Source organism: Gekko japonicus, unplaced genomic scaffold (assembly GCF_001447785.1).
Source record: "Gekko japonicus isolate JY-2015 unplaced genomic scaffold, Gekko_japonicus_V1.1 scaffold5879, whole genome shotgun sequence".
Lineage (NCBI taxonomy): Eukaryota > Metazoa > Chordata > Lepidosauria > Squamata > Gekkonidae > Gekko > Gekko japonicus.
In genome coordinates, this window is record NW_015159897.1 from 7,754 (window position 1) to 23,208 (window position 15,455).

The window sequence follows — 15,455 nt, forward strand, 5'->3', positions numbered from 1 at the left end:
CCCCCGGCTCCCCCCCCCCCCCCCAATAGCTGGCAATCCAAAACAGTCCAATGGCACCTTTAAGACCAAGTTTTATTCAGGCACAAGCTCTCCCTCCTCTGTGAGGACAGATCTGCACGTCCCTCCTGCCCAATAGCTAGCCATCCAAAACAGTCCAGTGGCACTTTTAAGACCAAGTTCTATTCAGGTACAAGCTCTCCCTCCTCTGTGAGGGCAGATCTGCACGTTCCCCCCCCCCCCAATAGCTAGCAATCCAAAACAGTCCAGTGGCACCTTTAAGACAAAGTTCTATTCAGGTACAAGCTCTCCCTCCTCTGACATCCTCCTAAGTATGTGCCCTCACCTACACTACCGGGTGGCGTTGAGCATGGCACGTTTAAGCCTGCTGACATCTCCAGCCTAACATGAGCTCCCTTGGTGCTTTGCTGCTTGCTATGCACGTTGTCCCTCCCCCAGCCCTCTGGTGTGGCGGCTGCGGAACCCTCCTTGTGTTGGAGAAGCGGCCAGGGGAGAGAGTCCGAGCTCCGGGGGGAACCGATGGCGATGCGGGTCTGTGTCAGCCAGGCCCTCCCATGCCCTGAGCCCACGCATTTGTTGTTTCTCTCCGCTTGCCCTACCCGGGCGCCAGGACCTCGCCACTTTCTTGGAGCAGATCGGCTGCCTGAAGTACCTGCCGGTGTTTGAGGAGCAGGACGTCGACCTTCGCATTTTCCTGACACTAACGGAGAGCGACCTGAAGGAGATCGGCATCACGTGAGTCGGCCGCGCCGCTCGCCCCTGCAAACCGGGAGGAGGCTTTGGTTGCTTAATACTGAGGGACCGCAGTTCCCCACATATTCCCCAAAGAGCTCTTCGGTCGGGGTCACAACACCGGCTGGGGACCCCGGACCCTAAGGAGGCCAGGCTTGCCGCAACGAGGGCCAGGTCCTTTTCAGTGGCGGCTCCTATCTGGTGGAACGAGCTCCTGGAGGAGATCAGGGCCCTGCAGGACCCTGTGCAGTTCCGCAGGGCCTGCAAGACGGAGCTCTTCCGCCAGGACTTTGAGTAGGAGCCACCACTGCCACTACCACCACCGCTCTGACAGAACTACGGCTTGCCCTCCCCCCTCAGTTTGGTGTAGTGCGTTAAGTGCGGCAACTCTAATCTGGGAGAACCGGGTTCGATTCCCCACTCCTCCTGAAGGGCGGGGCATAAATCCAATCTCTTCTTCTTAACTTATTGTAATTTTATTGAGAGCCAGTTTGGTGTCGTGGTTAAGTGTGCGGACTCTAATCTGGGAGGACCGGGTTTGATTCCCCACTCTTCCACTTGCACCTGCTGGTGTGACCTTGGGTCAGTCACAAGTTCTTTCAGAGCTGTTCTCTCAGAAGCAGTTCTCAGAAGAGCTGTCTCAGCCCCACCTGCCTATCAGGGGGTCTGTTGTGGGGAGGGGAAGGGAGAGGAGCCGCTCTGAGACTCCTTTGGGCAGTGAAGGGCAGGGTATGAATCCAAATCTCTTCTTCCTCTTCTTCTTCTTCAAAAGCAAACTCAGAAAGAGACGAGACCGCAAACCGGGCTAACCCATTGCTGCCGCTGTTCTTCCTCCAGCCTCTTTGGACCGAAGAGGAAGATGACCTCCGCCATCGCCCGATGGCACAGCAACGCCCGACCTCCCAGCGACGCCCTCGAGCTGACCTACGCGGACCGCCTGGAGGCGGAGATGCAGGAGCTGGCCATCCAGCTGCACAAGGTGAGCCCTCGGCCAGGCCTCCCGCCACCGCGTTGTCCGGCGGGTGTGGGATGCCTGGAGAGGAGACGACTGAGAGGTGATATGGGAACCCTCTTCAAGTACTTGGAGGGCCGTCACAGACAGGATGGTGCGGAGTCGTTCTCTGTTGCCTCAAAAGGTCGGACCAGAACCAACGGGTGGAAATGAAATCCGAAGAGTTTTCGGCTGAATATTCGGAAGAACTTCCTGAGGGGTTCCTCAGTGGAACAGGCTTTTTTGGGAGGTGGTGGGCTCTCCTCCTTTGGAGGTTTTCAAGCAGAGGCTAGACGGCCATCTGACAGCAGTGCTGATTCTGTCAACTTAGGCAGTTCATGAGAAGGGAGGGCAGGAAGGGTTGCCTCAGGACTTAGTTCTCATGGCCCTTTCTGACACGCCCAGGGTAATGCTGGTCGCCATTTTTCTCCAGGCCAGTTTTGTCCAGGGATCCTATGGAGGGTTTTTTGCCATTTTTGGGGCATGGAATGGGCCACTGGTAGTGTTCCCTCTAAGCTGAGTCAGTGTGAGCCAGCTCACAGTTTTTTAGCCTCTGGCTCACACATTTTTGTCTTAGCTCAGGAAGGATGGCTCCAGAGCAAACTAATTTATATAGTCGCCAAATCGCCCGCTCACAACTTTAATGCCAGGAGCTCACAAAGTAGAATTCTTGCTCACGAGACTCCGCGGCTTAGCGGGAGCATTGGTCACTGGGTGTGTGTGGGAGGGGGCAGGTATTTGTGTACTTCCTGCATTGTGCAGAGGGTTGGACTCTAGGACCCCGGAGGTCCCTTCCAGCTCTATGATTCTGTTATGGGGGGGGGAGTCCACAGATGGAGGTTAGGAGGTGTTGGGCCTTCGGAGCAAGGGGCTCCTTTGGCGGAACAGTCTAAACCAGTGTTCCCTCTAAGCTGAGTCTCTGTGAGCCAGCTCACAGTTTTTTAGCCTCCAGCTCACACTTTTTTTTCTTAGCTCAGGAAGGATGGCTCCAGAGCAAACTAATTGATGCACTCCCCAGATCTCTTGCTCACAGCTTTAATGCCAGGAGCTCACCAAGTAAAATTTCTGCTCACAAGACTCCACAGCTTAGAGGGAGCATTGGCCGAGACATCCGATTCCGTGGAGCGGGGAAGCCCTCATTGACCTGAGCGAGCGTGTCCCTCCCCTTCATCCTCAAGTGAAACATAAGATCATCCTCGTGGTTCTCGGGCCGAGCGGTCTTGCGTGCCGCTGGGTGCCGGGCGGTGCCGCTGACTCCTGCTGATCCCTTGCAGAGGTGCGAGGAGGCGGAAGCGCTGAAGGGCCAGGTGTCCCAGGAGCAGGAGCTGCGCGCCGTGGTCGAGAGCTGCCTGATGGAGCGGGAGGTGGCCTGGAGCGAGGCCCAGGCCAAGCTGCGGGAGGTGCAGGCCGCGGCCAGGGACGCCGGGGTCCTGCTGGAGCGGATGCGGTGAGCCCCCCCCTACTTCCCATCTGGCTCCTTTGTCTGTGCCCCCTTCCCTGCTAGCTCCTTGCTTGCCCCTCCATCTGTGGCAGTGTGTGTGTGTGTGGGGGGGGAGAATCAGAAATGGGAGAACTCCATGCACCAGGATTATCGTGGGAGCTGGTGCCTGGGAAAACGGGGTTGCGCTCACCTGTCACCGTTGTCCGTCGAGTGGTCTTCTGTGCAGGCAACCCGCTCGTGCTTTCCTGTCAAAACGCTCACATGACCGGGAGGACGGGCGCTACTCCCGCGGTTCTCTTTTTGCCGCCACGGAGAGACGATCCCCGCTGCTCTTCTCCATGTTTTTCCTCACCTCGGTTTTGAGGCCGAGGAGGCTTTTTCTCTCTCCTCTCGACGGTTTTCATTCCAGTGAACAATAAAATACGTCTAAAAAAGAAACGTTTTTCTAGCTTTCCACTGTGTCATTATGACTAAAAGGGGTGCTGGTAAACGGCCATTCTCTGTGCTGTTGTAGATCAAAAAGGAGAGCTCACGGGAGGAGACTGTATAACTATAAAGACGCTCCGTGAATGAATTGCCAACATAAGCAGAAAAATTATATTGTATGCGTGGGCACCCCTGGGCTCCCTTGGCCGCACTGTTCCCTCTAAGCTGAGTGAGTGTGAGCTAGCGTACAGCTTTTTAGCCTCCGGCTCACACGTTTCTGCCTTCGCTCTGGAAGGATGGGGCTCCAGAGCATACTGATTTATGCAGCAGCCAAATCACTCGCTCACAACTTTAATGCCGGTAGCTCACAAAGTACAGTTTTTGTTCATAAGACTCCACAGCTTAGAGGGAGCACTGGTAGATGCCCTTGGACTTCCTTGGCGGTCTTTCATCCAAGTACCTGCTTAGCTTCCCAGAGCTGTCACGGTCAGGCTGGCCTGCCCTGACCTGGATAGCCCAGGCGATCCAATCTCGTCAGATCTCGGAAGCTAAGCAGGGCCGACCCTGGCAAGAACTTGGATGGGAGACCTCCAAGGAATACCAGCAGTCGGGAGGACAGGGGCAGGCTTTATCCAGCCACCTCTCTGAATATCCTCCGGGCCCCCAGTAGGGGGCAGTCACCAGAGGCCGACACGACTTCCAGGTGCGCACACACACGCATTAAAAAATACAAACGCAAGAACTGAAAGAACAGGAAAGAACTGAAACTGTTTTTAAGGCTTGCCGTAAGAATACGGAACATTAGGAGAAGAAGGTAAAGATTGTAATAAAGGAAGGGGAGATGAGATAGTCTATATATATGTTTGAAGAAGTCCTGGTTTTAAGAGGGGCGGGGCGGTTACCAATTGGGGGAGCAACATTTTTAAAAACGAGATGCTGATGTTTGCACTGGTGAAAATTAATTATGCTCTTGTTTGTCTCTTTGGATAGTCTGATTAGCTGGAAAGGCTATGAGCAGGGCGAGACACTTTTTGATCACCTTCAGTGTTAACGAATCTTAATTGCCTAAAAGCTAATTTTGTAAGCAATGTATGACCACCACCTCTTGGGTTTTTAGTGGTTCTCTTTAGTTTCACCTGTAGCTTGTTGTTAGTTACCCTCTCCTTGTTTCTTTGTAGCTTATAGAAAATGCAATTTTCTTCCAAAAAGAAAAAATACAAAAGAAAAAGATCAAGCTAGCTTGCGCCTTCCACGTCAGGTCTTGGGGACACTCTACGAAAGACGGGACTCCTCTTGTGGTTACATTAACACCAGGGCTATTTGGGGGCAGGAACGCACAGGAACGGAGTTCCAGCTGGCTCCTGAGTTGGCCACACCCAGCATGAACTCATTAGCATAATAGGCCACACCCAAGAGCAGGAACTCACTAGGATTGGCTACATTAGGGGTGTGTGGTCTGACATGCAAAGGAGTCCCTGCTACAAAAAAAAAAGCCCTGGGTTTGGACCACAAACAAGGTAAACAGAATAAAAAGCAAAAGGTGGGTGTGGCTGGATGAGCACACTTTTGGCAACACGGGGCTGCGGCCTAATAGGCAAATGAGCTGTGCTGTCAGGGGTGTGGCCTAATATGCTAATGAGTTTCAGCTGTTGGGTGTGGCCTGTTATGCTAATGAGTTCCTGCTGGCCTTTTTCTACAAAAAGAGCCCTGATTAACACGGATGTTTCACAAAAACGAGTCCCCCCCCCCCCACCTAGCAGAGCGAACAGTCTCCAATCCTTGGCTGCAGAAGGCCACGTTCCGTGGTGCAGAATTTTCATTTTGGGCACGAGGGCCGCAGGTGCGTGCGGGCCTGGAATGGAGAAGGTGGCTCTTCCCCGCGGACTCTCCTGTCCTCCCCTCCCCCTTCGCTCCTGTCCCCAGCTTCTGGCGCGGCCACGCTGATCCCCAGTCGCGTCCTCGGGAGCCTTGCTGGAGTTCACTCCAGAACGCTTTCTGCAGCTCCCTCAGGGGCGTCGCACAGCCCCCAGCCCCCCACACCTGCGGCTTCGCTTTGTATCCAGGACACCCCACTGATGGCCTTTGGTCTCTTTCGGTAGGGCCTGCCAGGTGGAACTGTCTTCTCGGCTGGCTCGAGGACACATGGCCGGATGGCCGTCGGAGGCTAAAGCGCCCCCAGGAGCTGGTAAGTGGGAGGGAGGCCTCATAGGACCATCAGAGAAGCCAATGTTGGATCAGGCCAAAGGCCCCTCTAGTCCTACACTCTGTGTCACACAGTGGCCAAGAATACCAGGTGCCATCAGGAGGTCCAGCAGTGGGGCCAGGACACGAGGAGCCCTCCCACTGTTGACTGTTGACCCCCCCCCCAAGCACCAAGAAGACAGAGCATCCCTTGCCCCAGAGCCCCTATCTATACCTTGTGGCTAAGAGCCACTGATGGACCTCTGCTCCATATGCTTATCTGATTCCCTCTTGAAGCCGTCCATGCTTGTAGCCGCCACCACCTCCTGTGGCAGTGAATTCCATGTGTTCATCACTCTCTTTTTGTGTGAAGAAGTCCTTCCTTTTATCCGTTCTAACCCGATCACTCAGCAATTTCATGGAGTGCCCACGAGGAGTTCTTGTCTTGTGAGAAAGGGAGAAAAGTACCTCTTTCTCGACCTGCTCCATCTGCATCGACGTTTGGAGAGGTCAGTTTCCCCTGAGACCCAGAATCACCACCTTGACATGTTTTCCCCTGGATGCCTGCTTGTTCAGGTGGAAAATGCATGGGGACAATCTGCGTTCTTAACTTAAAAGTGAAATCATGAAGACAGCTTTTTACCACGATCTTGGGGACTTGTTTTGTAAAAGAGCCAGTTTGGTGGTGTGGTTAGGAGCGTGGACTCTAATCTGAGAGAACCGGGTTTGATTCCCCACGCCTCCACGTGCAGCTGCTGGTGTGGCCTTGGCCCAGTCACAAGTTCTCTCGGAGCTGTTCTCTCAAGAGCAGTCCTCGAAAGAGCTCTCTCTCAGCCCCACCTCCCTTGCAGGGTGTCTGTTGTAGGGAGGGGAAGGGAAAGGAGGTCTTAAGCTGCTCTGAGATGCCTTCGGGTAGTGAAGGGCAAGGTGTAAATCCAATTCCTTCTTCTTGATTCAAATTGGGGAAAGGGCCAAATACAGTTGCTTTGGGGCCCAGATTCAACCTGGAAACCTCCAGTTGGCCTTCCCTGTTTGAAGTCACTATCCTGACACACACACACACACACGACACCCTCTCTGTGTTTCACTTCCTTGTTTGGCACGGTATGGGCCAGTGGCTGATAGACCAAGGATCTTCTCTGCAAATTCTTTTTCCCCCCCTCCTCTTTTTTTAGGTCCCACAGAAGGGCCCTCCACCTTGAAGGCCCTGAGCCTGCCTGAGCTGTCAACTCTTCTGGAGGAGTGTGTGGGAGAAGTGGGTAAGGTCTGAAAGGGTAATCGAATGCTCGCTAGTTCAGTGTAGTGATTAAGTGCGTGGACTCTAATCTGGGAGAACCGGGTTTGATTCCCCACTACTCCACTTGCACCTGGCTGGATGGCCTTGGGCAAGCCGTAGTTCTGATAAGAGCTGTTCTCTCATGAGCAGTCCTCGAAAGAGCTCTCTCAGCCCCGCCTACCTCACAGGGTGTCTGTTGTGGGGAGGGGAAGGGAAAAGAGTTTGTAAGCCGCTCTGAGACACCTTTGGGTAGTGAAGGGCGGGGTATAAATCCAATCTCCTCCTCCTTCGTCTTCAGACCACCCTGTGATAGCGGAAGGGTGGGAAGGGGACCCCTTCGTGTGAGGTTGCGCAGAATAATGACAGACCTCCATCTGTGTTGATACTACTTCTGGCTGCTGGGAAAAAATGTCTGTGTCCCTGAAACCTGTGATGTTAACAGCTTGCCTGTGTTTCCCCAGGGAAAGCCCTTCATTCTGTCAGCCAAAATCTCGAGAGACTTCAGAGTCCGCCGAAGGCCAAAGCGCCCCAGAAACAGCCCTAGCGGCAGAGGAAGGTGAGTGGGAGAGTTCGGTTGCTGGGTCTGGGTCCAGGTGGCTAGTAGCACAATGGCACGTGGGCGCTCCAGCACCCTCTGCTTGCCCTGCTGGGATACTGTTCAGAAAAATGGGTCAAATTAGCATTAAGGGCACATTTGCTCCACCTTTTTTAAAAACCTGGTTCAAACAGCTTCACTCCCCCCTCCCCCTTATTAGGAACCGTAGTTCTGTCGAAAGTGCCATGCTAATTAGGCTCCCTTGGATGGTCTCAGTATCTGGGAGACTTTGATCCCCCTTTTACTTTTTATGATGGTCATCTTCAAGTACTTGAAGGGCTGTCATAGAGAGGATGGTGCAGAGTTGTTTTCTGTTGCCCCAGAAGGTCAGACCAGAACCAACAGGCTGAAATGAAATCCGAAGAGTTTTCGGCTTAACATTCGGAAGAACTTCCTGAGGGTTAGAGCGCTTCTGGACATGGAACAGCGGTCACTGGGGGTGTGAGGGGGGGAGGCATTTGTGAATTTCCCGCACTGTGCCGGGGGTTGGACTAGATGACCCTGGAGGTCCCGTCCAACTCTGATTCTATGATTTAGATGGGCCACTGTCTGTAGCAACCTAAAGGCTCAACAACATTTGCAGCAGTGGCTCACGAAAGCGCCTCCCCTGTCACAGATTTTGTTAGTCTTTAGCCGTTCGAAAGCAAGAGATTGCAAGTAGATAAATAGGTACCACTTCGGTGGGAAGGTCACAGCGTTCCGTGCGCCTCGGTGTTTAGTCACGCCAGCCACATGACCACGGAAACGTCTTCGGACAGCGCTGGCTCTTCGGCGTTGAAACGGAGATGAGCACCGCCACCCTAGAGTCGGACTCGACCGGCTTTCGAGCAAGGGAACCTTTACCTTTAAGGTGCTCCTGGGGTCCTGCTCTTTTCTCCCTTTACGTTTGTGATGCAGACCAGCGCTCAAAGCCATCTCGGTATCCTTGCAAAAAAATAATAATAATCGAGGGCTGTGAAAGTGGGTCTCAAGTGGGTTGTGCAGATGCACCCGGAAATCTTGCCCTTATCGCCTCCCTCGCAGACGGTGCTGCCCAACACTGTGTTTTTCCTGCGCTCGGGTACATGCCCCTTTGAAAGACTGTGCGGCACACTCGCCCATGCTTTAAAAGGCCCTCCGTTTTACTCGCAGGGGTTCTGACGTCGGGTGACTTTTCCACCCGGAAGCTGTGTTTGCCTGAGAGTGAGCGCGAGAGCCACTTGGCCGTCCGCCCGGAGAGCCGTCGGTACCCGTCCAAGGGAGAGGCAGGCAGGCTGTGGTGCAGAAGGGGTGCCCGGTCTGCTTGGCGAAGCAGAGACGGGATGAAGTCCCGCCGCGAAGCCAGAAGAGCTGTGAGTGTGCCCTTTCGAAGCCGGAAGCTCTGAGCGAGCGGCAGAAGGCGGTTTGGTATTTCTCAGGAGCCTGATAAACTGCCCATTTTAGCAACCGCAGGTCCCCACTTTCCTCTGTCCCCTTCACTGTACGTACCTGTGGGTCCCCTCTTTCCTCTGTCCCCTTCACTGTACGTACCTGTGGGTCCCCTCTTTCCTCTGTCCCCTTCACTGTACGTACCTGTGGGTCCCCTCTTTCCTCTGTCCCCTTCACTGTACGCACCTGCGGGTTAATCGAGTGGTGTCTGCAAACCCTGGTGCCTGAGAGGACGGGGTTCCCAAAGGTCAGCTTAGATCCATCAGCCAGCGAGGCCTGAGGAATTGAACCTGCCCTACCTCGTTCTTCAACAAAGCCAAAAGGATTCCTTCCCAAACCCGACTTAGTTTGCTGTTGCTGAGACACACCTGTGAGTTGTTTCCTGTAAATTCTTTAAGACGTAGCAAAAAACCCAAAAAACATGGGAATGAGGCCAACATATTTACAAGCGTCGCTTTGAGCAGAAGAGGGCGCAGCATCTTATCTGGTGCGTGTGCGCATGGGAACCCCTGTTTCATGTTGCCTACACGAAGCCCTGCCTTGTCACGCAAGCAACACAGCAAGATTTACGAAGCTTCCGAGAAGCAAAGAATGACGGCGGGTGGCAGTCAGTCCTCTTTGCCACATCCTAAACACAGCCCCGCAATGCTCCCTCTAAGCTGTGGAGTCTTGTGAGCAAAAATCCTGCTTTTGTGAGCTGCTGGCCATTAAAGTTGTGAGTGAGCAATTGGGCTACTCCATAAATCAGTTTGCTCTGGAGCCCAGCCTTCCTGAGCGAAGACAAAAATGTGCGAGCCGGAGGCTAAGAAAGGGTGCGCTAGCTCACACTAACTCAGCTTAGAGGGAACACTGGCCCCATCCGGTGTGCGCCCAGCCTTCTACTGGGCATACATGCTTGGCATGCAGGCAGTCCCAGGTTCAGTCCCCAGCATCTGCTGTTAAAAGGATCGTGGGTGATGTGAGGGAATGTATGGAGAGCAATGCTCCCTCTAAGCTGCGGAGTCTTGTGAGCAAAAATTCTGATTTGTGAGCGACTGGCATTAAAGTTGTGAGCAAAAATTCTAATTTGTGAGCTACTGGCATTATAGTTGTGAGCAAAAATTCTGATTTGTGAGCTACTGGCATTATAGTTGTGAGCAAAAATTCTGATTTGTGAGCTACCGGCATTATAGTTGTGAGCAAGTGATTTGGCTACTGCAGAAATGAGTTCGCTCTGGAGCCATCCTTCCCGAGCTAAGACAAAACTCTGTGAACCGGAGGCTAAAAAACTGTGAGCTAGCTCACACTAAGTCAGCTTAGAGGGAACACTGCAAGTGGAGAGCCCCTGCTGGCCTTGAAAGACCAACGATCTAACTTGGTATCAAAGGCCGCTTCATGCACAGCTTGCCTAGGGCGACTTCTCCATCGCATGGTTTTGCAGGGAGGGAGAAGCGGCCAGCCGCGTGAGGCTCCCCGCAGTCTGAAGTGGTAAGAGAGGGGCTGTGGCTCAGTAGCAGAGCCTCTGCTTGGTACCCAGAAGGTCCCCGGTTCAATCCTTGGCATCTCCAGTTGAAAGGACCAGGAGACCCCGGACAGCTGCTGCCAGTCTGAGTAGACAAGACTGACCATAATAGACCACTAATCTGAGTTAAGTTCATTTAGACAGGGGCCGTGGCTCAGTGGAAGAGTCTCTGCTTTGCATACAGAAGGTCCCAGGTTCAATCCCCGGCATCTCCAGTTAAAAGGACCATCCTTCCTTCTTTTTTTTTTTCCCGGGGGGGGGGGGGACCGAAATAATCATGTACCGTTCTTGGAATAAATGGAGTCATCGACTCTCGTCAAAGGTGCTGCTTGCTTTGTGGATTAAGTGTGCTTGCGTCTTGATCCGTGCTCCCTCTAAGCTGTGGGGTCTCGTGGGCAAAAATTCTGCTTTGTGAGCTGCCGGCACTAAAGTTGTGAGCGAGCCATTTGGCTACTGCATGAATCACTTTGCTCCGGAGCCCTCCTTCCTGAGCTGAGTAAAAAATGGGTGAGCCGGAGGCGGGAAAACTGTGAAGAAGAAGAAGAGGAGGAGAGATTGGATTTATAACCCGCCCTTCACTCGGAGTCTCAGAGCGGCTCACAAACTCCTTTCCCTTCCCCTCCCCACAACAGACACCCTGTGAGGTAGGCGGGGCTGAGAGAGCTCTTGACAGAAATGGCTCTTTTCCAAGAACAGCTCTTATCAGAAGAAGAAGAAGAGGAGAGATTGGATTTATACCCCGCCCTTCACTTGGAGTCTCAGAGCAGCTTACAAACTCTTTTCCCTTCCCCTCCCCACAACAGACACCCTGTGAGGTAGGCGGGGCTGAGGGAGCTCTGACAGAAACTGCTCTTTTTCGAGGACAGCTCTTATCAGAACTGTGGCTGGGCCAAGGCCATCCAGCCAGGTGCAAGTGGAGGAGTGGGGAATCCAACCCGGTTCTCCCAGATTAGAGTCCGCGCACTTAACCACTACACCAAACTGGCTCACACCGACTCAGCTTAGAGGGAACACTGGTCTTGGTCCTTCCCGGCTGCCTCTTACGTGCCGTCTTGAGAAAAGGATAGTTGCCCATCTGTATGTGCGGTTTGCCACTCTGGTGCCACTCAGGAGCCAGATTTGCAGCGCTGGGCCCCAGTCGGCCTCTCCCTCCAGACATTTTGTGGGTCCCCCCGCAGCTCACCATGCAACTCTGCCGGTCGCAGAAATGTACCTAGTTTCAGGCAGGCTGCTGAGACGTTTCCGAAGTTTTGTATCAGCCCCCAGTTAAGGAGGGTATGATGTCTTCCTTATCGGGGAGACTGTTTATCCTTTTAAAACACACATTGTTCCCGTAAACTTGGTAGATTGCTGCCGCCGCCAGGAATCAAAAAATACCAAATCTCTCTATTCTGGTAGAACGACCCTGTGTCTGGGCGCTTCAGAGGACTATGTGGCCCTGAGGAAGGACTGTTCTGACTGCGGGGATAAGTTTAAACAAATAACGATGTATTTATAAAAGAATAAAATAGGCTTCTGGGTATTTTTGGACCGTTGTTGAAGAAAGGAACTTATAAATATAACTGATAAAGCCGGGCGTCACACACTCTCTCTCAGAACGCCAAAACTTCAACTCTGACAGCCTTAGCCACTCAGGCTAAACTCTGCTCCTCTTAGCCACACAGGATGGACTCAAACTGCCTCTTCTGCCATTGTTGTTGTTCAGTCGCACAGTCAAGTCCAACTCTCCATGACCCCATGGACCAGATCACGCCAGGCCTTCCGGTCTTCCGCCGTCCTCTGGAGTTTGCTCAACTTCATGTCCGTTGCATCGATGACACTGTCTAACCATCTCATCCTTTGCCGTCCCCCTCTTCTTTGACCTTCAGTCTTTCCCAGCATCAGGGTCTTCTTCTCCAGTGAGGGCTCCCTTCTCATTGGGTGGCCAAAGTCTTGGAGCTTCAGTTTCATTATCTGGCCTTCCAGGGAACAGTCAGGGTTGATTTCTTTTAGGATTGACTGATTTGATCTTCTTGCAGTACTTTAGCCATACAGGCTAAAAATAAAAACCCTCCACACTCTTCTCTCTAAAACCCAGAATCACCTCAGAGACATCTCTCCCCCCACATTCGCTGTCATCAGCCAATCACATCACACTCCTCTCCCTCTACCACTCTCCTTTACATTACTGCAGTCAAACTCAACATTTAAAGGGAGAATGCCGTTGGAACACGTCTGAAGCTTACCGCTGGATAAACTCCCCGTCGGCTGCGAAATGTGTGCGATTTAAAGATATATGTTGTCCTTCCTTACCCCTATCATTGTTAGTCCCTTTATTATTATTATTAATAATAATAATAATAAAGAAACACACGCCCCAAAGCATGGATTCATTACAGAGGGATATTCTCTACATACACACACCGTTTTACCTCTGGCCTGTGGGAGCGCCGAGAACAAGTGCTCTGCATGCAGTTAAAGGCTCTTTGCCTCTCACCCTATATCGGAGACCAATAGCAGGAGTACCTGCTTTGAATGCAGAAGGCCCCAGGTTTTCATGCAGAAGAGAAAGACCCCAGAAAGTGTTTGTAAGCTTGACAGACAATGCTAGGATAGGCAAAACGATGATATGGCCCATCTTAACAGTAGTGGTGGTCAATGTTCCCTCTAAGCTGTGGAGTCTTGTGAGCAAAAATTCTACTTTGTGAGCTACTGGCATTAAAGTTGTGAGCGAGCGATTTGGCTGCTGCATAAATCAGTTTGCTTTGGAGCCATCCTTCCTGAGCTAAGACAAAAATGTGTGAGCCAGAGGCTAAAAATCTGTGAGCTGGCTCACACTAACTCAGCTTAGAGGGAACTATGGTGGTGGTAAATGCCGTCAAGTCACAACCGCCTTCTGGCGACCCTATAGGGTTTTCAAGGCGGGACGTTCAGAGGTGGGTTTGCCCTTGCCTGCCTCTGCAGAGCCGCCCTGGACTTCTTTGGTGGTCTCCCATCCGAGTACCAGACAGGGTCGACCACGCTTCGAACGCCACAGTAGCCGTTGCTAGTTGTGCATTCGCAATATATACAAATGGGGGGAGGAGTGTAAGAAGGAGAAGAGAGATTGTATTTATACCCCATGGCCCTTCACTACCTAAAGGGAGTCTCAGAGCGGCTTACAAACCCTCCCCACAACAGACACCCTGTGAGGTCGGTGGGGCTGAGAGAGCTCTCTCGGGAACTGCCCCTGAGAGAACAGCTCTGAGAGAACTTGTGACTGGCCCAAGGTCACACCAGCAGCTGCACGTGGAATCAAACCTAATTCTCTGAGATGAGAGTCCACCACTGCTCCCTCTAAGCAGTGGAGTCTTGTGAGCAAAAATTCTACTTTGTGAGCTCCTGGCATTGAAGTTGTGAGCGAGCGGTTTGGCCGCTGCATCAATCAGTTTGCTCTGGAGCCCCATCCTTCCCGAGCGGAGACAAAAAGGAGTGAGCCAGAAGCTAAAAAAAACTGAGATAGCTCACACTGACTCAGCTTAGAGGGAACACTGGCGTCCACGTTCTTAACCACTACACCGAACTGGCACATTCTAGGAGCTTCTCGGACGTCCCATAAATGTCTCCCGTTCTTTCCTTCTACTCCCCTCCTGCCAGTGGTTGTAGCTAACAACTGGACCATCCAAACGGACACAGAACCCTGGGCGACTGTTTGAGCTCACCAGAACTCCTCCTCAAGTGGGACGCTGGGAGATCACCTGATCCCTAAAGCTCTCCAGCTCCCACCGCCACCATAAAAAAAAAATGCTCACATTTCCTTTGCTGAAAAATACCCATTTTATTTACAGTTCTCTTTTTTTGAAAAAGTGCAAGTCGTTGGTTCTACTTCCACTTGCCAGTCTAGGGTGACGTTCCGTATGCAGCGCGTGAGTCATTCTGTGATTTTAAAACTCAGAGGCATGCTTACAGTCCTTTTTTAGAAAAGCCTCCCTGCTTCGATGTCCGTGAAATGGCAGCTTAACAGTATCTCAAGGCACAATTCAGGCCCCGGCCCTGGAACTGCAACTGTAGAGTTGAGCCATGTGCCGCCGCCTCCGAAGCCACATCTGCTAGGGACCCTCGTTCTGGCCGTCAACAGAATAAACTTAATGAGAGATGCTTTTGCCAAAGTCGAAAGAAGTCTCCTGGCTTCAGAGCAGCCAAGAAGCAACAGATGCCGGCGTCAGCAGTTTTAGATGCCAAGTTCCCCCCCCCTGATTGTTGCAGGAGGCCCGAGAAGGTCAGGATGTGGAGGGAGGTGTTCTGAGGCTTACTGGACGTTCACAGTGCGCCTCGGGAGCTGGTTCATCAGTCGTTCCCGCTTTTCAGTAACACATCCTCAAACGGTCTCAGCTCCAACTCGGTGCTTGTCCTCGTGGGAGCCAAAAACGGCCGGCCTGACCTCGAGAAATGCTGTCCGTGCAGAATCCCAGTGCTGGGCCCCCAAAGCCAGCAGCCGGCTTATTGCTGGCGCACAGCAGTCCAAGGGGACTCCAGGCACGCAGTTGCGTGCCTCCATCTCGGGCAGGGAGCTCAAAGGTCTCCTTCCTTGGGCCTCAGGAGCCAGGATCCGTCCTCCGCCAGGCCCCTGGCCTCCCGTTGCAAAAACGAGTCCTCTCTTTTCTTTGCACAGGCCAGGCCTGAGCGACCGTGACTGCAATACAGTCCCTCCCCCCCTTCTGGGCAATGAAATCTCAAGTCTTTCTTCAGCAACATGCTGCCGCTTTTTCCTCCTTGCACCTAAGGCAGTCCCACCGCCAGCATCCCATTCGGTGCCCCTGCCCTGCTTTGGTGATTGTTTCTCAGGGGTGTGGCCTTAAGCCCTCCAATCAGAGCCGCGGATCGAGGCAGTCACCCCAAGCAAGTCTCAGTGGCTTGTAAAAGCAGGAA

At 52.8% G+C, this 15,455-nt stretch overlaps 1 protein-coding gene across 1 annotated transcript in view; it reads left to right on the forward strand.

The window, feature by feature from the left end:
* Positions 1–7,609, forward strand: part of ANKS3 (ankyrin repeat and sterile alpha motif domain containing 3) — a gene marked incomplete at its 5' end in the record, with an annotated part of 13,121 nt that extends 5,512 nt beyond the window's left edge. The window contains 6 exons of the mRNA XM_015408342.1: positions 629–753; positions 1,588–1,729; positions 3,016–3,188; positions 5,708–5,793; positions 6,965–7,048; positions 7,527–7,609. Coding sequence (XP_015263828.1) covers positions 629–753; positions 1,588–1,729; positions 3,016–3,188; positions 5,708–5,793; positions 6,965–7,048; positions 7,527–7,609 — 693 coding nt within the window. The remainder of the gene's footprint in view (positions 1–628; positions 754–1,587; positions 1,730–3,015; positions 3,189–5,707; positions 5,794–6,964; positions 7,049–7,526) is intronic.
* Between the last annotated feature and the right edge of the window lie 7,846 nt (positions 7,610–15,455).